Below are 20,648 nucleotides of genomic sequence, written 5' to 3'. Positions count from 1 at the left end.
GTGCGTATCCGTGCGCGTCCCGGTTGCAATCCGTTGACGTGGGTGAATATTTCCATGTGTGCAAGTAAATTCCTTTCCCGAGTGTGCGTTCTAGTCGAGGGGAAAGGTTAGCGCGACGGGCTAGTTGCAACAGAAGGGAGAGTGCCTTTCCGAACGTGGTGAAGAAGAGAAACAGCGCGCATCACACACGCATCGAAAACACTTGAACCCGAAAACTTGTCCAGCGAGGTTGTGTGTTGCGCTGTGTGTGCTGTTGAGGAAGCGAGCAAAAGGGGGTGAGGGTGAGAGGATGAATCGTATGCCATAAAAGGATCTACCACTTCTTCGTTTCTGCTGGAAGAAGAGGAGGAAAAAAAGAAAGCCGACCCATCCGATTACGGCTCTGTGTGTGCGTGTGTGTGTATCCTTTTCCACTGTGGCTGTATGTGAACGTGTGTGTAGCACAGCGAAAAGTAGCCTGTCAAAAGCAACGCCTGCTAGTAGCGGGCCCCACAGGACACGCAGTGGAATAATGAAGCACAAGTGGAGTAATATTCTAAATTAACGCGACATCTTGTGTGAGTGTTGTGTGTGCGTTTTGATTGAGAAGCTGCTTTCGTTGGCACTGCTAGTGTCCAAAGAATCGGAATCCTTCTTGTGCAATAACCGGTATAGGGGCATTTTGGTGTGGTGTGTGAAGTTTTTTTTTTGAAGTAATTTTTCTTTCCGGTTGCAGTGCCGAAAGCCAACACCCTTTGTGGTAGAAAAAGAAGAAACGAAGGGTAAAAAACATAAAACATAGCATCTTGTTTCGGTGACAAGCAGGACGAAACGTCTGTGTGTGCATATGTGCGCGCGTGAGTGTATGTGTGTGTAGAAACAGGACTGAACAGAGAAGTGTGAAGAATCGAGTGGGAGTGGGCTGCGGTGGAGAATGAATATGTGTGTGTGTGTACGCTTTTAAAGCATAAATTACAACTAAACCAGACGAATGTGTGCCCGGGGAAGAAACAGCATTAAACGCAACGCATAAGCAGCAAAAGTAACAGCAGTAGAATATCTTAAAAGTCCCAAAACATGACTCATAACGCAAGCCGTAACTACTGGACGCGACGGCTTTGTGCACTCTGCGCGCTTCTGTTCTCTTTCCCTCGGACCGCAGTCCAGCGATTGCTTTGATTTATGTGTGCAAAAGCAAAAGCTTCCAGCAGATGGTTGTGGATATTTTTATTTGACTTGCAGCAAAAAAAAAAATCATTTGTGAAAGTGATTATTTAATCTGTGGAGGACCTACCTATTGGCAAAGCCTTCCCAGAGCCTAACGGTAATCGCTAGTGTGTGCACCCGTTTTTGTAGTGTCCTTTCTTCGGGGGGCCTAGATTTCTCCTCCCGCGGGAGACGGTGAGCATGAAACATGATTGATAGGGAAGTATTTTTGGCGAAAGTTACTACTGCCAATCACCACCAATCAAGCTTTCCAGGTTAAAGAATGGATTTCGATGGCCATTAAAAAAATAATAAAAAAAATTAATAAATAAATGAATCTTATCAGGAAATAAATAGTACGTTTTACACAGAAACCTCCTTTTTCGGTCTGGCTTCGGTCCTGTACCTGGGTTGATTCAACCCTCGAAACCTCAAGAAACACGACATTAGATTAGCGTACAATTTCCGATGCAAAAGAATGCCAATTAAAATCAAAGCAAGCATATATACCCTTTTTGCTGCGACAGCCCTCCGATCGGTGAGCCCCCCCGGCTGAGGTCTCCAAACGCACCCAACCTGCGTATTGATTACACAATAATAAAAGCGAAAGGAAGCTATCCGGAATCATCGGTACGCGCGAGAAGGAGGTAACCGCAAAAAAGGAAACGTCTTTTTGATCGATTGTATGTGTGTGTGCGTGTATGCTCACCTCTATTCGCAAATGTGTGTGGAGGTCGTTTCGAATTCTTGCTTTTTTTGCCCTTCCATCTACACACAATCGTCAAGTTCGGACTAATTTTAGCCGTTCTAGGCTTGAATCATAGCATGCCGTGAGTAATGAGACTCCGGAAAGCACTCCGCGGATTCGCGAACGCTCCATCAAATCACGCCAGTCCCGTGGCAAAGTGGGAATTACTCACCGAGCAGAGCATGACTACCGATTAAAGTAGACGAGTTCCGTGAAGGAATCTTTCCCCCACACTGCTGGACATGAACATGTGTGCTTATGGACAAGATGGAATTACTAATTGTATGTTGCTCTGGTTGATGCTGCTTAGCTCATCTCCTGTTGGTGATGATTCCTGGGTTAGAGAGGGGGTAGGGGGGTGAAAGAGATTCGCCAGATCTCTTCTAGCCAGCCAGATCGGATTCTAGGGCAAAAAAAACCATTCCACGTACTGTTTCAGGGTTTATGTGTGTGAAGCGGACGTGGACGTCAGTTGGGGCGGCAATGCAATAAAACAACGCTATCGTGCACAACAACTGACCGTGGCCTCCGCCCCATCCATTCCCGTTTCGTGTGATGCACACTTGGACCTAGTTGGATTGTCGCTTATCGGCGGAAAAAAGCACCAAGACAAACATTCCAGCGAGAGATAGGGTGTGCGAAGTACGCTCTCCTATGTTGGTCGTACTTGAATGTAGGTTTTTTTTTCTTCCGTGTGAAGAGGCCACAACGTCGTCGCATGTTTTGACGTGCCAAATGCTGCGCTACCAACAAGTGATGAGCGCAACAGACACTGACACACATAACCCACCAAAAACCCACCGGAAGTCCTTCTCGGTGTAGAATCAACACAAAAGTAGGCGATGGTGTGGCGGCACGGCACACACTCCGATTATGGATGTTGAACCGTTTTGTTTGGACACACCAGTAAAGAATTTAGGTGCTGCTTTCCGTCAGACAACACCAAGAAAAAAGCGCACCCATACTTGAATCGAGTAATGCTCAGCATATTTGTTACGAGCTTGGGTGGAGACGTCCGATCAGGAGGAGAGGGAGAAGGGGGGGAGGGGGGGGGGTAAACCGTTCTGGAGTTGCTTATGCGGCAACTTTATTCCAAACGCCACATGTTCGGGTGTGCTGAGTGTACTCAGCCCAGAAGAATGGACAAAACAGAACGGCGTAAGAAAAAATCACGATCGCACTCCGTATTCCGGGAAGCGGGAGCGCTTACGCGTACCCGCTGCAGTGTGAACGAACCACGTTCTGGGTCATATGCCTCTCGAAGACTTCCTCCTGCATTGACTGCATAGCGTACATATGCTGTATGCTGTTACAGTGCAGTGACAGAATGTTTATTTGTTCGTCTCCCATTCCCAAAGACGAATGGGTTCGTGGGGCCAATCATGGACAGAAGGCGATTCATTTTTTTTCTTGGCTTCTGTTCTGTTTATAATTGAGATCTTGCAGTGTTTGTCTGGTGGAAATCCTTGGCGAAGAGGTAGAGGAGGCTCCCACATCGATTGCCGAGTGCAACCACCGCTATCGGAATGTTACATCTCATCTTTTTTCTACGAAAACTTTAAAGCACCCTTTCCGAGGTACGGCAACATATAACACTGCCTAGCCCCATGACAAACGGCTACATTGTGTCACCATACCCCGTACCGTGTATGTGCGTCGAGACGACACAGTTTCCGATTTACGAGGATCCTCGAACCATATGGGAACACACAGTGCAGTGCGGCGTTGTGGTAGTAATTAATCGGATTGGGCGTAGAATGTTCCTTTCAAACGCAAACGGCTTAAGCGGCGATAAAATGGTGAGAGGAGGGGGAACATACAACAGTTCCAGCGGTTCTCCTTGTGTGTGAAACAAAAATGCAGTAATGCATCTTGCATTCATTATCATTCACTTAGAAAACGCATGCGCGTGACGTAAAGTAAGGGGGAGGGGGGGCAATCGATGCTCCACTGGGTAATGGGAACGAAGATAAGAAAAAGATAGAGTAGTGTTGTTTCTGCTGCTGCTTCTCTCGACTGTTGCCCCTAGAAGTAAGAACCGGCCTTAAATTGTTTCATTCGGAATAAATTAAAAATCATCGATCACAAGCGCGTTGCATCGTTGCCGTTGCGCCGTTGCAGAAAGCCTCCTCCATACAATGCTTTGCAAAAAGTGTTGATTTATTTACTTTAAATCATTGCCAATGTGTTTATATTTTATTGGGCCTATTTCCATCACCCAACGTTAATCTTTCTCCTTCGATTGGCGGATTTGTGCATAGAATGGAGGAAATGTGCGCATCAATCCTCCATCAGCAACGGTACTTCATCATCCGTTTATACCTTTGGGGGGTGTAGGGCCAGTGCCGTTAGTCTGGTGGCCGCTGTCTGCCATACATGGGTGACACCGTTTTGCCATGCAAAAAAGGAGATCTTTTCATAAATATTAATAATGCAACGCTTCCACTCGTTAGTGCAGCCGTTTTTTCCCCTTATCGACGATTGTGGCCGATTTCTAAACGATTAATAGACCTCCATAACGTCAGGAAGCGTTGGAGAGTTAAGGCAATGGTTTGTTTCAATTAGATACTATCACGGTCCACGCCCCGGGGGATGTGGGATTTTGCCCGGCCACTGTTGCTGTTGGCATAATTTATCGCTCGTTAGTGATCGCTTTCGATTCGTACTGGAATGTCGCGTACACTCGTCCAGAAGTCGCGATGATCGCCATCAAACCACCAGGAACGAAAGGTCACGAGACGAGTGGGTCATGGGTGTGTGATTAGCGATTGCAACTGCAACAATCGTGTGGTCTAACGTTGGGGTCGATCGATCAATTTTCATTGATCTTTTCGTATTCCATCGCTATATCTCTAACGAATTTATCCTCCATCTTTCTCCCTCGGTGGGGTGATCACAGAATATTTCCAGCATAAAGACTGTGTGCGTTTGTGTGTTTCGTGAAAATAGAAAAGAACCTGTTCCCCTGACGGTGACAAGTGTGACGAAGAGACACAGGTGTCTATATGGTGTTTATGTGTGATAAATATATAGTACGATAAGCAGAGTATGAAAATATGAGTGCATCAACGCCCACAGCAGCACAGCAAACGGTACCCGTTGCCGGTGGACCACCCGTACCTCCGGTGAAGCCCGTGCTTTCCTCACCCGGCGCCTACATGGCCAACTTCCAGTCCGGTGCGGCCGGTTCGACGGTGGCACCACCAATCACTGCCGGCATCCACGGTACGAACAAGACGCACGAGAAGCCGACGATCGCTGCCCGGCCGATACCACCTCCGAAGCTGCCAAACTACTCGTCATCCTTTAACAAGATCGATCGCGATCGCAACGAGTTCACCAAGATCGACAAAGCGGAACGGGAAAAGGTTAGCCTGGTGAGCGCAGAAGAGTGTTCCGTCGGCGTACACACAGCACAGAGAAGCACACAGAGAAAACGATCGTATAGTGTGGCGTGTTAGGTGCCGGAAGATGATCCTTACGGCAACCAAACGATCCTCCTCTCGTGTGCGTGTGTGTTGCACGCAAAGGGAAACATAAAATTTTATTGATATTGTTTTATAATCGGTTTCGCTCTTTGAAATCCTCTCATACGGTCGGTTCTGCGGACGCATAAACAAACATTTAAATCTTTAGCAGAAAGGGTGTAAGGTGCTTGTCCGATAGGAAAAAGGCAGAGTTTTGTTTACTTTGAGGGCGAGAATCGCTGGAATAATTTAATCATCATTGGAGGCTAGATAGAATAATAATAATAATCCAAAAGGCATCATCAGATCATGTGGTTAGGGGTTCGCCGTTACAATATAAATATCTGCCCGTCGAGACGAGACGCTATGGTTGGCTGGTGTTCACCTTCACAATTCACCGCATGCGGACGCATACTGTGTTTAGAAAGAGGATGAAAAAGCAACAGCCAAGCGAGCTTCATCACCATCTTCGAGAAGCAGAATCATTTAATGAAGATTTTACGCACCATTTAGCCATGTAGGGTGCTTGATCATTGCGATCATTCTGTTTCTTAGCGATCCACTCAATCACTCATCAATGTCTTGTATCATGCCTGTGTGAACTGGAAACATTCTATAGCGTTATCAGTTCATATAAAGCTACTATTGAGAACTTAGGAACTGTTTTTAAACACTTGAAGCTTTGCAGTCTGTTGCAGAATATAGGCAGGCCAATATCCCGGTCTTTCTGGAGGACACATCAACGACCTGCTGCATACGTGTCATATAAAATCAAAACTTCCACAATTGTGACAGATATATTTTGTAGCTTGGTTTCTTTTATCCATTCCTAACTCAAGTATGAACGGCTGGCATCCAGCCAGCTTTTTTCGTATCAAAAATCATAATAATCGCGCAGTAATTCTACAAAGTTTCAAAAGGATCTCTTGATGATGTGAAAAGATAGATAGTTGGTAACCATCTGTGCAACGCTCCATCGTCAGTAGTAAGGAAGTATTTGATTGCAGGAAAGTGTAGCATTTAATTTTTACCTTAAGTTTTATTGTTTTATCATATCTTATTCTTTACCTATTCATATGACAAAGACGGAAACGGTTAGAATAGTTTAGCTGCGCGCCGAAAATAATTCATGTCTGGTTGCCGCATCTTTCCATTTCTGTTCATTGCATGTGTACTGTGTGTGTGCCTATCCTATCATGTCGTATCTGTTTGCATTAATTGATTCGTTTCATTTCATTTGGTATATGTGATTTTCAGTTGGCAACCAAACGCGAAATGTTCTTCAAGTCGGAGAGCAACAGTCCGTCCGGACCGCCACCAAATCCACCGGTCCATAGTCTCAACCTGGCTAACAACAACGTGATCGTGAGTTGAGCTTTGCGTTGTGTGGTTGGCTTCCTACTTTGCTCCCTTTCACAACCTTCCCATGCGTTGCGTTTTCCTTTCAACAATTTAACTTCCATTACTGCTGCTGCTAGTGCTTGCCTCCTGTCTCTCTGTCTGCCTGTTTAATCCCCCGATACTAACTGACGCTATCCCGATCCATCATGTTCGCTTCTCTATTCCGCAGCATAATAACAGCGCAAACGCGGCCACGACCGACAAACACAGCACGCCAGCAGCAGGGCTTACTAACTCGGTCGGCGCTACTAACAACAGCTCACCGCAGGTCGCCGTGTCGATTGGCGCAATGGTCACCAATAACAATCACAACGGACTAAACGGATCCATAACCACGAACGGGAGCGGTTTGGCCGGGAACAATAATATCGCCAGTGCTGGTGGTGTAAACGGTCTGACCACGAGCATGAACAGTGTTTCGTTGAAGGAAAAGCGGGACGCACTGCTAAACCATCACGACGGCGGTGCAAACGGACACCACCATCATCAGCATGCGGATGCAACGAACGCCAAACTGGCGAACGAGCGGCACGAAAAGGAAAAGCCGATAGTGAAATCGAAACCGAAAGAGCTGGACGGATACGTTGGGTTCGCGAACCTGCCCAATCAGGTGTACCGGAAGGCGGTAAAAAAGGGCTTCGAGCTGACGCTGATGGTGGTGGGCGAATCGGGATTGGGCAAATCGACACTCATCAACTCGATGTTCCTGTCGGACATTTACCACGCCGAGCAGCATCCCGGACCGTCGAAGCGCATCAAAAAGACGGTTGCCGTCGAGAGTACGAAGGTGTTGCTGAAGGAGAACGGTGTCAATCTCACACTGACGGTGGTCGATACGCCCGGGTTTGGTGATGCCGTAGACAACAGCAACTGGTAAGGGGTGTGGAAGCTGTAGGAGAAGAAACCCAAACCGTATCAGAAAACTAAATCGCTTTTGAACTCCCTTTGCAGCTGGCTACCGATTGTGGACTTTGTTGAATCGAAGTATGAAGAGTACTTGACGGCCGAGTCGCGCGTACACCGAACGGCGCTGCCCGATTCACGCGTGCACGTGTGTCTGTACTTTATCGCCCCGTCCGGGCATGGGCTGAAACCGCTTGATATCGAGTTCATGCAGCGACTGTGCGATAAGGTGAACATCATACCGGTCATTGCCAAAGCGGACACGCTCACGCCGGAGGAAATTACTCTGTTCAAGAAACAGGTATGCAGTGCAGGGAACAAAGGGGATGTTCAAGAGAGGCAACATACATTATTACTGATTGTGTGTGGTTTCATTTGTAGATTCTGAACGAAATCGCTCAACACAAGATCAAGATCTACGATTTCCCGGATCCGATGGATGAGGAGGAGGACGCAAAAGTGCTTCGACAGCTTCGTAGCCGCGTACCGTTTGCGGTTGTCGGAGCAAACGCGATTATCGAGATCGATGGACGCAAAGTTCGTGGACGACGCTATCCGTGGGGCGTAGCTGAAGGTGGATTGATCTATGAGTGCACCATATAGTGACAGTCTCTAACGGTTCGCACATTAATTCTTTTTAGTTGAGAATCTGGACCATTGTGATTTCATCGCCCTGCGCAATATGGTTATCCGGACGAACCTGCAGGACCTGAAGGATGTGACAAACAATGTGCACTACGAAAACTATCGCTGTCGAAAATTGGCCGGCCTCGGTACCGACGGAAAAGCCAAGCTGAGCAATAAGTAAGCGTCTAATCATGCAGGATCAAATCTCCTGCAGGAGCTTTTGGTGGTTATGGCCGTGCTATTTTCCTAACTCATTTTTTTTCGCTTTGTTGGTTATGTGTGTGTGTGTATGTTTAGATTACGATCCATGTTGATCTAACATAAAGTGCATTGATCTCGATACACGGGGTGAATGGGTTTCGCGCCTAGGGGACAAGAAAAAGTTTCATCCATTTATGTGGTAGTATTTCTTCTCACTATCCTCCAGAAGAAGCCTCATTCACTCGTTATTCGAGAGTAAATGCCTTTTTTACCTTTATAATTTATTAAAACACACGCGCGTGCACATTTTACACACTGCTGCTACTGCTATTCCTACTCTCGGTTAACACTAAATTCATTTTCATTTCTCACCCTTTTTTTAAATCGAAATCCAAATACTCGCCATATTCATCACACTCATCCAGCTTATGCAATATTGGAACGGTTAACACAAATGGTACTGGATGGTAAGTTAGTCTTCCCCCGGCAAAGGGACATAATTGGTATTGAGTAATAACCACATTTCCTTCCACCGACGATGTAAATTTGCTTTGTGTCCCTACAAAAATGGAAAAATCTCACGGTGCACAGCGCTAAACGTCGGTAAAGTGGGATTTTTTTTATTTTTCTGGTAGAGAGACAAACCGCTATCGCAGTTTTTGCTTGCGATGCATGCAGCGCTTTTTTCATCTGTTCCTTTATGCACATCTCATCCATTTTTAATTGCTAATCATAATAAGAACGAGCGATTGTTGCATGTAGTAGCAAAGGGAGAGATAGAAGAGCTCGTAGGAATTGTGGTCGAAGTTGTGTTGAATGCGAAATACTCATGCAACGGTTATGGTTTCGATTATACAGGAATCCGCTGGCCCAGATGGAGGAAGAAAAACGAGAACATGAATCGAAGATGAAGAAGATGGAAGCCGAAATGGAGCAAGTGTTTGAGATGAAGGTGAAGGAGAAGAAACAAAAGTTGAAGGACTCAGAAGTCGAACTAACCAGACGTCACGAGGAAAGAAAAAAGGTGATAATTTTTGCGGTTGAAATATGTGTTCTCTGCTACGTTGAAGTCACCACGTCCTAATACACTTTTGCTTACTACAGGCTCTCGAGCTTCAAATACGCGAGCTGGAGGATCGCAGAAAGGCTTTCGAGCAGGAAAAGTCGGAATGGGAACAGCAGAACGGCGTTACGCTTGACGAGCTGCGCCGCAAGAGCCTGGAAGCTAACAGTAAAGAGTAAGTATTGATTAGACGCTTTAACGGTGAATATCTTTCCACAATTTGCTCACTTTGTTACTTGTTACGGTTTTCTTCGATACATTTTTTGAGCATTCTTTCTGTGTAATATGTTTGGTTTTTAGTTTTCAAAACCTTCTTCAATTGTCCCTTAATCGAAACTTCCACCATTAAAGTGAAAAACGCGAGAATCTTACGCGGGATCGGAAGGTCTTTAACTTTACCTTGGAATTACGCTTAAGGTTGCATTTTTAAATACAACATAAGTAAAGCACATATTTCCAAACAAGCACGAGACCTTATTCGAGAGTAGGGAACAGTTTGCGCTTTTTTCACTACCGGCTTCTGGGGGTTGTGCTTTTGAATTTTGACCCATCAACGGTCGGATGTTAGTAATATGCTTTTTATCCGCGAGTTTAGCTAAAAACATTAAATGAAAATGATTACTTTAAAAGCTGATAAGCCAGTTTCACGGGTTTCTTGTTAAATCATAGATTTTTTTGTTCAAAATGGATTGTTGTCTCGTGTGTGTGTGTGTGTGTATGCCTACGCCGAGTGTATACGTCCCGATGGATCAATAATCTTTATTTATTTTGTGCTAACCCTATGCCTTTATCTGTCATTTTTGTTTTCGATGCTGTTATTTCGCTTTCTTTTCTTCTGTTTCTCGCTAGTTTGCGAGTTTTCTATTTTTCTTTTCGTTGGATATAGTGCTTATGTGGTGTAAGTGGAATGTGTGTTTTTTTTTTAATTAAAAGAAAAACCAAACAACTTCCTTCCAAACTTAAACAAAAAACTATCGTTCCTAACTCTCCCTTATTCTGTCGTCTTACAACCTATCCCTGCTACTTGCCCTGCCTATGCTTATTTACTATGATATATTAATTTGCAAACCTTCGTATTAGTTTGCTATGTTATACTAAATGTTTTGTCATACGCTTGTTACATCCTATTTGCATCATCCAGGTTTGTTTTGTTTGGTTGTTATTTCTTTTATGTGAAATCTTTCATCAATTTTGTGTTCTGTATTTCATGAGTTGGTAACAGTAAAACAAAGATAAAAAAAACGATACAGACTTAAGAACATAAATTTATTTGGTTGTTTTCTTCTTCTTCTTTTCCCTTCTTGTTTACCCTTGCCATCATACGAATCAACAACAAAACCAAATACTCGAAAACAACCATATTGAATGTACATTTTTTACAAACAACACTTGTGCGCTACTGATGTGTTTATATACGTAAAATCGAAACTGCGCCTCTTTAAACTGTATTCAAATTAATCCTAAATGAACGGCAACACGTGTGGGACGCTTTGGAAACAAACCAAAACAAACAAAAAACACTATACTTTTTCGCAATTCTCAACCGAAACAACACAACCATTAACACTTTATCGAACAAAATGAACAAAACAAAAAACAGGAAAAGAAACTTTTGTGTGAGTAAATAATATAAACCGGATGTGCTTTTTTATTTCGTCCTTTCCAATTCTCACTTTGTGTTTTGTATATAGTATTAGTTTTACATTAGTTCGTGGCATATGTGTTGTGAACAATAGCAATTTAGGGTCTTGAAAAGTTAATGAAAAGAATCGCTGTTCAACTTCCATTCGCTCTGGAACGAAAATAGTTGCTTCAGTGGACCCAAAATTGTCAAATGTCCATAGAAAAGTTAAGTCCTGTTAAGTACAGGAACGCTCGCACACGCCACGCCACGAACTACGGTACGGGACTAAACTTAACGTACCTTTTCAAATAAGATTGTACATATTTCTCTGCCAAATCTTTTTTTTTCTCACGTCCATGATGCGTTCATGTTGGAGCATATTGCTATCACACAAAATGATCTCTATTTTACACCTATGCTACAAAACTTTTTGGTGAAACAACAGTTGCCAAATTGAACCACTTTATAGCACAACACGAATACACTCTGCTATAATATACACCGCTAATTTTGAAGCGCTTATGAATGTGTGATATACTTTGTATTATAAATTGGTATTTTGTTTCGAAGCTTTTGTGAGGCCATTCTATTTGAATATATAGAACCGGAACTACAAAACACAACAAGAAGGACGATAGGAAATTCATTACACACATTTAACTATTTTGTACCATTCCAAAACTGTGGCAATAGAGATATATGTTGTGCATGCGCCAGTTGTTGTGCGACTTGGTCGATCGTCGATAAGGTGTTATACTATGACCGACACTGTAAAATAGAAAAATTTTCATGCAATCCAATGTAATTTTAGCTCAAGCAGTTAGACACAGAGTATTTAAAGTCCATCGTCAATGATTAAAAGTGGCGCAAGGCGCTCCATAAATGTGGTATATAATGTAAAAAAATTACACACTCTAGTTGATCTTCCGTGTATGTTTGTAGGAAGTAGTAGCAACCAAAATAAAAAAAAAACACCTGATGTACAACTGATGTAAAAACAAATGCCCCAAATGCTTTCCAGGACCGCGTCTCTTGCATCAAGAAGTTCCGATGAGTCGAAGGGCAGGCGTGTGTTTGGATCGTTGCTGCGTCGGCACACTAGCTTCGGAGCGCCGGACGCCGTCCGTGGCGTTACCGGTGCGAACGGTTCGACTTCCACTCTCACTACTAGCGCTAACAATAACAGCAGCACAGTGCCACCCAGTCCGCAAGATCATAACGAATCGTAAAAAATGCGTCTTGGTGAGCCGGGGTTGGTTTCGGTTGTTTTAAAAGATAGAAAACAAAAAGGAACAAAACAGAAAACAATCTTCTCGAAGCGAGATCAATTCTTGAGCTGACCGCACCCTGAGCAGGAAGAAGAAGGAATGCCTATTTCGCTTTCATGTGTTTGTGACTATGACCGTGATCAAACCTTCGCTCGAAACCATCAAATTACTGTTTCACTATGACACAAAAAGCAAAATGCAGTCACCATAATTAGGAAATCACTACTATAAGCATTGCTCGGGAATTCAAATGCCACTATTTACTCCTTTGCACCCACCACTATCACCATCACTACCACCACCTTACTATGTAACTTTCAATCTCAACTGTGCGATTGTCCCATAGACTAGAGAATGAGGAACTAAAATTGGCATCCTTTTAATGTAAAGGTAAACGCATCTTTGTTACCACAACAGCACTATTATTAACCATCAAACCAGTCACCACAAGCGCACTATTCGCTCTAAGCTCTTATCCGTATCGGCACTGTGGAACGGTTGCTGAGGTGAAGTGTAATGTGCAAGCCATAGCCAAGGATGATTTAGATCCGAGCAGGGAGCCTTCGGAACTTTGCTAATGTAAAGTTTACTCTGGAACATATCTGGAACAACAAACTAATAAGTCATCACTTCCATTTGGTTCTTGCTGTGGGATTGTTCTCAACTATCCATCTTCAATCTTCTCAAACTCTAGCAGTAAGCAACTACGGAGAAGGAATATAATCAGTCAGTTCCATGGAATGGCATAACACAACTAACAAATCAAGTGGATCAATAATATGTACGCAATAGATTACGTAGAGTTAGGCGGAAACAAATATTCTAGTGAGAACGGCTCTTTTAAGTATACATTTTAAAGGAGACAAATGTAACGGTTAGCGGACGATCATGAAAAAGCATTTCAGTTCTAGTTTATGAGCTTTTGATGGGCGACAAACCTTCTGATAGTCAACACATGGTGAAGGTCATCGATTGTGGCAGTATTAGGCTAATGAATTTAACATTTTCTTCACCATATTACAACGCTACAGAGAAGGAGGGAGAGAGGGGCCTTTTTGGGAAGAGGGATTATGATTTTTAAATGCTTTTTTGTATGAGTGCTCTTTAATTTGGGATCATATGTAAGTTGTCTTTTGTGCGTGCGTGCGTCTCGTATATGTTTCTTGTTTTGTAATCGTTACTGACTAATTTTACGCATTTCAATTACGCTGATTAATACCAAATCATATAATAACATCACGCCTATATCTAGGACGGGGAATATTATCGAACTATGAAAAATAACACAAAAATAAGGAAAAAAACATGACAAAATAATAACCATACTGATGAAAGAGTAACATACTTAAAGAAGCAAACATAAGCAAACAAAAACGAGAACAAAATAAAAGATGATACTAAAGAAAAGTTGATCAAGTGATGAGATTTAAGCAAGAATACATTCTGGCCAATGGGGGAAACAATGAGGCAAAACTGACACCTCCTCTTTCACTTTATGCTGGCATTTTATTCCATCTCTCTTAACTCTTTTACTTCATCGTCCGATACATGCGACCACTCTTCTCTAACACTCCGTTTCCCATCTGTGTCTGTTGTTCTGTTCTGTTGGACGTCTCTCTATCTGGATTGCTCCTAAGGTACTACTAATATAAAAAGTTTCACTCTTTCAACTTCCGCTCGTATCTAAACCAAAGCATCACCGACATTAACACACCACCATAGCTGCCATTACTTCCATAAATATCCCTCCTCCCTGTACCTGTAGCATCGAACCAATATTTTGTGAGTGTGTTTTACGTGGCTCTGTGTGCTGCTCTGTCTGTCCTCCGCTGTCCTCCAATACAATCCGTTTTTTGGTTGCATGTTGTATTAGAATTTGTTTTTCCACACTCTATTGAAGTTCACTTTATTTTGCATGTACTTTAATTACAGCACACGTGTTTATACACTTTTCACGAGCATCGTTCTACATATGTACCAACAGATTGATGTTGTTACACGTTTTACTACACTCTGTGTGGCTTCTCTGAGGTCTCGTCTTATGTTTCAGATGGTTTCTGGTTTTCATTTGCAGCGTTTAGTTTACGTATTGGCGTGTTATAATGCTAAACACGTTGACTATATTGCTATTAATATTGTACGCATTTTTTCAAGTTGTTAAATACAAAATAACTAAATATCTCGAATAGTTGTGGTAGTTTGTGAGTATTTTAGGTCACTCAAAACGCATCGGTACACACTGGTAGTTAGAATTCGAATTGAAATAACCACCTCTTACTCGTAAAGTTGATCCTCAGAAAAAAAAACACGCTTAAGAAAAGATTGGTGAGTTAAATTTATTTGTGGCATGCTTTAAGCAACCAAGTAATATTAGTCTATTCTTTATATCCTATAGCAGACCTTCTTATCTTTGGTTTAAAGAAAAAAAGACCTGAAATGATCAGCAAAATGCCACAAATTGAGCTAAACTCCCAAGGATCATTTCTTCCTCCGCGCAATGTAGTAGTATATAGTTTAGTATGCGCGCAGATCTCTTTGAGACATTAACCAGTGTCCACACTTTCCCTTCTGAGTGTGTCCTCTTTTGCATTTGAATCGGTTTACCGTTCGTGAATCCTGCAAGAATGCTCTTTAAACTTGTTTTTTTTTTAATATATATATTTCTCTAGTTATAATGCAGTACATGTTCGTTTATTTTCTGTTCTACTGCCTTTTTCTCAACCTCTCACCTCCCTACTCACCGACTCCTTTTCAGAACTGTGGATGGCAAAGATAAAGGTAAGAAAAAGAAGGGTCTTTTCTAGAGTTTCGCTCACCGTTAGAGTGTGGTGTAAAGGACGGTTGGGAGAATGTGTGCGCATACTGCTACTACTACTACTCCTACTTCTACCCCGACTACAACATCTACTACAAACCAATGTGGGAGATATCAAGAGGATCATGAGGAGAGGGTGTTGAGGAAGGACGAGAGATGATGAGATGTGTGCCGGGATGTCGGAAGTGCTGGAATAGCCAGGATCAAGCATCAGCAACGTTAAACGGAACCCGTACAAATGTGATCAATAAGCAATAGTAAGTGACTGGCGCACACTTCTCCTGCTATCGCCATTACTGTCTACTACTGCAGCTCAAACGGCATAAAACAGTAACCCCAAATAGAACGTATACCGGCCAGACGTATAGATGTGTACGCGCACGTGGTCTTGGTAAGGTTTTAAAAAAGACAACTGAACGAACTATTTGTAGCATCACTACTATCCCCACCCCCCCCTCTCCATAAAAAAACTACACAAAAACACACACGATCTTTATGCTATGTCACATCCTAGCTGTACAAAACACAGCCACTCAATCTCTCTCTTTCTTTCTTACACACCTACTCTGTATCATGCTCGATCATCAAACCAACGGTCTATTTCATAAGAAATTAGTTAAAATTTTGGCAAAAATTAAGAACCTTCTCTGGAGTTTGCTAGAGAACGGTAATTCCAGTATGATCGCACACCGAGGGGGAGGACAACTAATCGGAGCTATAGTTTGTATGAGCTTTTATTAATGCTATGGCAAACCAGACGTTAGATAAGTTTATGTGTACCGTGTAAAAGCGTGTGATCGTGTTTACGACTTGTAATTGATTGTGCGTGCGTGTACGTGTGTAATCGGGGGAACACTCCCTATATACTCTGGTGTAAAGTACATTGATTTAAGAAGCATATAAAGTCGATCGATTGGATCGAAATCGAGCGCACATTATATATATTTTCCTGCAACGTATATTCAGGCGTGACTTATCATTTTTCGCTTTGCAACGCACGATTTGGGTTTCCGTTTTGCGAATGCAAATTGATTAAAGAAACCTTCTAATAAATTGCTTCCGGAGCAATCGCGTAAATTCAACTAACACTAAAGAGCAAAAACTTTCCACTAAAAAATATTTTAAAAAGGTTAAAAAAACAGAACTTAGAAAACAGAAACGAAGCAATTCTAATCGGTCCCACCGTCGTGGTGCGCTTGCACCCCACATTTAGTGTATCGCGTGTCCTTTGTGATGGAAAACGAGGCGTAGATCGTTACATCCCCACGCGCGGTTGTGGTGGTGGTGGATGGCCGATTACTTGAACGACAAACAGACAAGCTAAAAGCTACAGTTTAACAGCGTACACCAACCACAATTTCGCCCCATTTTTTCTCCCAACAGCAGAGACAGATATGCCATATATATAGACATTTAGAGTATATGTATATTTATTAAATTATTTTGTAAGAAAACATGGCTTATTTTTTATACGAAGATATGAGGGTATTTGTAAACCTGTTTTTTTTTCTTTTAATATTTACACATACCCACACGCAGATAGAAGAAGTATATTACCTATAAAAAAGGATAAAAGGAATATAGCAACAGGTAAAGGCAGCGGTATGTGCTGAAGAAGGGAGGAATGGAGAGAAGAGAGATAGATTAACCAGTAAAAAAGGTACAATATCGATAAGAAAATGGAAGAGAGAGATGTATGAAATGGAGAAGAAAGAAACGAAACGATATTATAGAGCAGCTAGCAGCAGTATGAGGCAGTTGTTAAGGAATGTAAAAGAAAAATTGCAAATGACAACACAAATCAATCAATAGAAATAGTGTGAGTTTAATAGAACAAAAAGTCATAAAGCAAAAGATTACAAAAAAGCGAGCGAAACCTAGTGCATGCTCGTGCAAGTCGTTCTTCGTACGTTGCATTACATAAAACAAGTTATATATACAAGAAATAAGGCTAATCGCTTAAATACTTGTAGCAAGACAACTGGAAGCAATTAAAAGATAACAGCAAGAGAACAAGCAGAAAGGGCACAGATTTTCTGTTGATAGAAACTAGCTTTCTTTCAAACATTCGCTAAGTACAACACCATATTTAATATAAGGCAACACAAGCAAACACACGACGAAAACAACAACACGTACCAATAGAGTGGTTAACAGCGCGGTGATTTTAAGCTTATTGTAACACGTCCCATGTTTTGCTTGGCGCACCCACAAACACACACACCTGAACGTACATTTTTGGATCATTTACGATTGGAGGATGCATTACGATTTATGCAAAAACGAATACACACAGACACAGGAATTTTACCTTGATTAGATAGGCAATGTAAGTAGAACTTTTTGTTGTTGTCGAGATAAGAAGGTCCTGTTTGAAAAGAAAAACGCAAGGTCCGGTTTTTGCAGGGCACTCTCCAGCTTAACTAGTCGAATTTTTGTATTAAAACTGTTCAACACACAACACAGACAACGAAATATCAGTTAGAAAAAGGGTCTCGAATGCGCGAGCCTCTTACTATTTGATTGTAGGATTTTCCATGGCCAAAGTGACGTCTGCGTATTGGCCGATTTTCCTTGTGAAATTCGTGTAATACGGTGGAGGGTGGAGCGGACAGAGGACGATCCTCCTTTTGAATCAAGCACCGGCTCCGCAAACCACAGAGAACAGAGTGGTCAAATGATACTTTCTTTTCGAAGGAAAGTATAGTTTCTCATTTTGGACCGTGTCTCTCTTTCTCTCTCCTTCTCTCTATCGGTTTGTGTTTGTAGTGTTTGATTATTTGGAGGCAGCAACGAACGAACCTCCCGATAGGGACGAAACTAGACTTTTACAATTACTGCTATTGCTATCAGTTCTCTTAGGAAGCCGCCTCATCGAAAGTATGTTGTGGCGTTCAGAGTGTGTACTTGCAATGAGAATAACGGGAAACAGTTTTGAATTAATGAAATCACTAAACGTTTTTTAAACTCCATAGAGAATGTTAGGTAAAACCAGTAAAATTATGCTAAAAGCTGCTAAAGTGAATCATCCGATAAAACTGCAACCGCAAACAAATCTTAGCTGTGTCTAACAATTTAAAAAAAAGAAAAACTTGACTTAGAAAGGCTCGCACAGGGCTGTCCTGTTTTGATGACGAGAATCCCGATCGGGGACGAGACTGACATTTGAGGAAATCATGCAACAGGCCCAGAATCTTTGGAAAACGGGATTTGTGGGCAGACAATTAATACCGGAAACATTTTAGATATGAATAATGGTAATCACATTGTAACAGTGACACATCCCGCGCTTGTTCTCTCTCTCCCTCTCTTTGTCCTCCCATTTTCTTCTTCGTACATCCATCATCTTGTCTCTGATAGTAAGAAATGCTTATTCACTTAGTCACGCGGTCTCTGAATAAAGAATTATAAAACTTACCAAATAAGGATCGGATATTGTTGTGATCACGTTCGGGTTTTGATGTGTGGATCGATTGTGTGTGTCTCACTATATCTCTTGCAAAACGTTAGTATCGAGAAGTTATAAAGGAAAACCGGAAAAAAATACAACAAAAGAAAAAATACAAACGACAAAGCTGCAACAACACCGAACGGAATTCGAAATGTTCCAACTTCCACTTGTTCCAACAACTTGACTAACTGTGTGTTGTGTAAATCGACTTCTCACTTCCGCGTGGAGCAGTACGAGTAGTTTGATGAAGAGGAGTTTGATAATGAAAACACGCGTAAACAAAGGACCGGGGATATATTATGCTTAAGAAACAATTTTGGTGTAGTTAAGTCATTTTTTTTACGCATTCGAAATTACAGGTTAGTACAATGAACCATTCTCGCGAGAATGAACAAATTATGATGAGCACTTTGTGAGTTTGCAGAGCTCAAAAGGGCCACAGATCGCCTGATCAACCCATTTGAACAATTCGGAAATGGAAATTAGTCTGGCTTAGACCGGATTATTCAATTTCTCATTTAACTCAACGGATTCTACCCATTCTACTTCCACTACTTTGGTGGTACTCTTCTGTGTGACTTTATCTTGAAGAGTTCTGTCAATTCACTTGTACCTTGTCTGTTCCTTGATGGAAAAATGCATCGACGCTAAGGCGTCAGTTTTTGTAAATCCCCTGTGTTCGATAAAATGTGTCCCACACGTATACACACATATGAGGTCGCTGTAAAATTTCGCCACCGAACGCACGTATGAGTCCGTTTATCACTCACAGTCTTGTGGTACAGTCGTGTTAGGCAACATCCGGCAAAAGACAGAGCTTCCGGAAATGGCAGCCTACATAGTGATACCGGTGATCGTTCTCACGATAATGGCCATTTATTTTGTGGTGGTGAGTGAAAGATAATACTTCAGATTGCTCCAGATCTGGTTGAAAACTTGCTTGATCTGTTCCTCGAATAGATCATTGCTCTCTAAGAAACGTGAGCCACATTAGCCGTCGGCACAATCAGATTGAGTCACGGTTATATTTGAACCGCGTTCTTCATTCGCCTGTAGCATTATCAGTATCTTATCGGGTGGGTTAGCTTACAAAATTGGATAACAAAGAAAACGAAAAAGCGATCATCGTGTTTATCGTCGCGGTTTGGCACCAAAAAAAAAAAAAATGCCAACGCCAAAAATGAAGCCAGAACAGAAGTTGCACGTTAAAAATGGTTCAATTTTAAATTTTCAGTACATGTACGACAGACGATTAAAGAGCATGCGCTCTTCTGCAGCACCACCGGGTAAGTGCATTGCGCTGCTTCTGTATTTTTGACATCCTGAAAGTGCGACTGATTTATAGAATGTGTGTTTCTCCAGCTACAACCACATCCACCTGCTCGAACGTGCGACAGGAAGGAGGGATAGTGTACACAATTTCCAACACGCATTCCACCGGGAATGGCGCTGTTCGCCCCGGTTCAGAACTTAACGGACGTGTTAGCGTTGTTCCTCCGCCACAGTATGGTTACACGAACCAGAATTTGATTGTGGTCACGACTATTCCGCGGGGTTAGTGTGGTTCTCCTCAATCGAAAGTTTTTGGCACTCTAAACTGAACCGATATTTGGAATCGTTTTACAGATTTACCACCATCCTACGATCAAGCGATAAGGACAAGGGAAGATGAAATACCCAACAGCATTTCTGCTCCATCGTGAATGTAGTGAAAACGAAGCAAACCAATCTCATTCTGTATATTTTTATTATAGAATTAAAAAAAACACACTTTTTAGTTTGTTCATATAGTTCTCGCGTAAGAAATAAATTATTTCTTGTTTTCATTGTATTCATCTTATCTCTCATTCAACAACAAAAAAAACAAATGGTTTGTACTAACAGTTACTCCTTCT

At 42.2% G+C, this 20,648-nt stretch overlaps 2 protein-coding genes across 11 annotated transcripts; both read left to right on the top strand.

Moving 5' to 3' along the window:
* The first annotated feature begins 4,946 nt into the window (after window positions 1-4,946).
* On the top strand, window positions 4,947-15,295 carry LOC126561693 (septin-7). 10 transcript variants are annotated; one of them, XM_050217995.1, is made up of 10 exons: window positions 4,947-5,310; window positions 6,658-6,765; window positions 6,971-7,674; window positions 7,753-8,005; window positions 8,086-8,278; window positions 8,346-8,508; window positions 8,958-8,999; window positions 9,391-9,556; window positions 9,637-9,770; window positions 15,243-15,295. In XM_050217995.1, exons 1-10 carry the CDS (start codon window positions 4,990-4,992, stop codon window positions 15,289-15,291), a joined length of 2,133 nt encoding a protein of 710 aa, XP_050073952.1. In that variant the 5' UTR covers window positions 4,947-4,989; the 3' UTR covers window positions 15,292-15,295. The 10 variants fall into 10 exon arrangements, with proteins under 10 accessions (XP_050073952.1, XP_050073949.1, XP_050073946.1 ...); XM_050217992.1 differs by lacking the exon at window positions 15,243-15,295 and adding an exon at window positions 12,241-12,451 and having other exon boundaries at window positions 4,947-5,301; window positions 6,658-6,729; XM_050217989.1 differs by lacking the exon at window positions 15,243-15,295 and adding an exon at window positions 12,241-12,451 and having other exon boundaries at window positions 4,947-5,301.
* A 4,284-nt stretch (window positions 15,296-19,579) lies between these two features.
* LOC126561198 (uncharacterized) lies at window positions 19,580-20,456 on the top strand. Its single transcript, XM_050217145.1, has 4 exons — window positions 19,580-19,642; window positions 19,988-20,039; window positions 20,116-20,307; window positions 20,380-20,456. The coding sequence occupies exons 1-4, from the start codon at window positions 19,580-19,582 to the stop codon at window positions 20,454-20,456; spliced, it is 384 nt and encodes a 127-aa protein (XP_050073102.1).
* The last annotated feature ends 192 nt before the right edge of the window (window positions 20,457-20,648 follow it).

This window comes from Anopheles maculipalpis, chromosome 3RL, assembly GCF_943734695.1.
Source record: "Anopheles maculipalpis chromosome 3RL, idAnoMacuDA_375_x, whole genome shotgun sequence".
Lineage (NCBI taxonomy): Eukaryota > Metazoa > Arthropoda > Insecta > Diptera > Culicidae > Anopheles > Anopheles maculipalpis.
The sequence above is the reverse complement of the archived record's forward strand: the minus strand, read 5'-3'. Positions and strand labels throughout refer to the sequence as shown.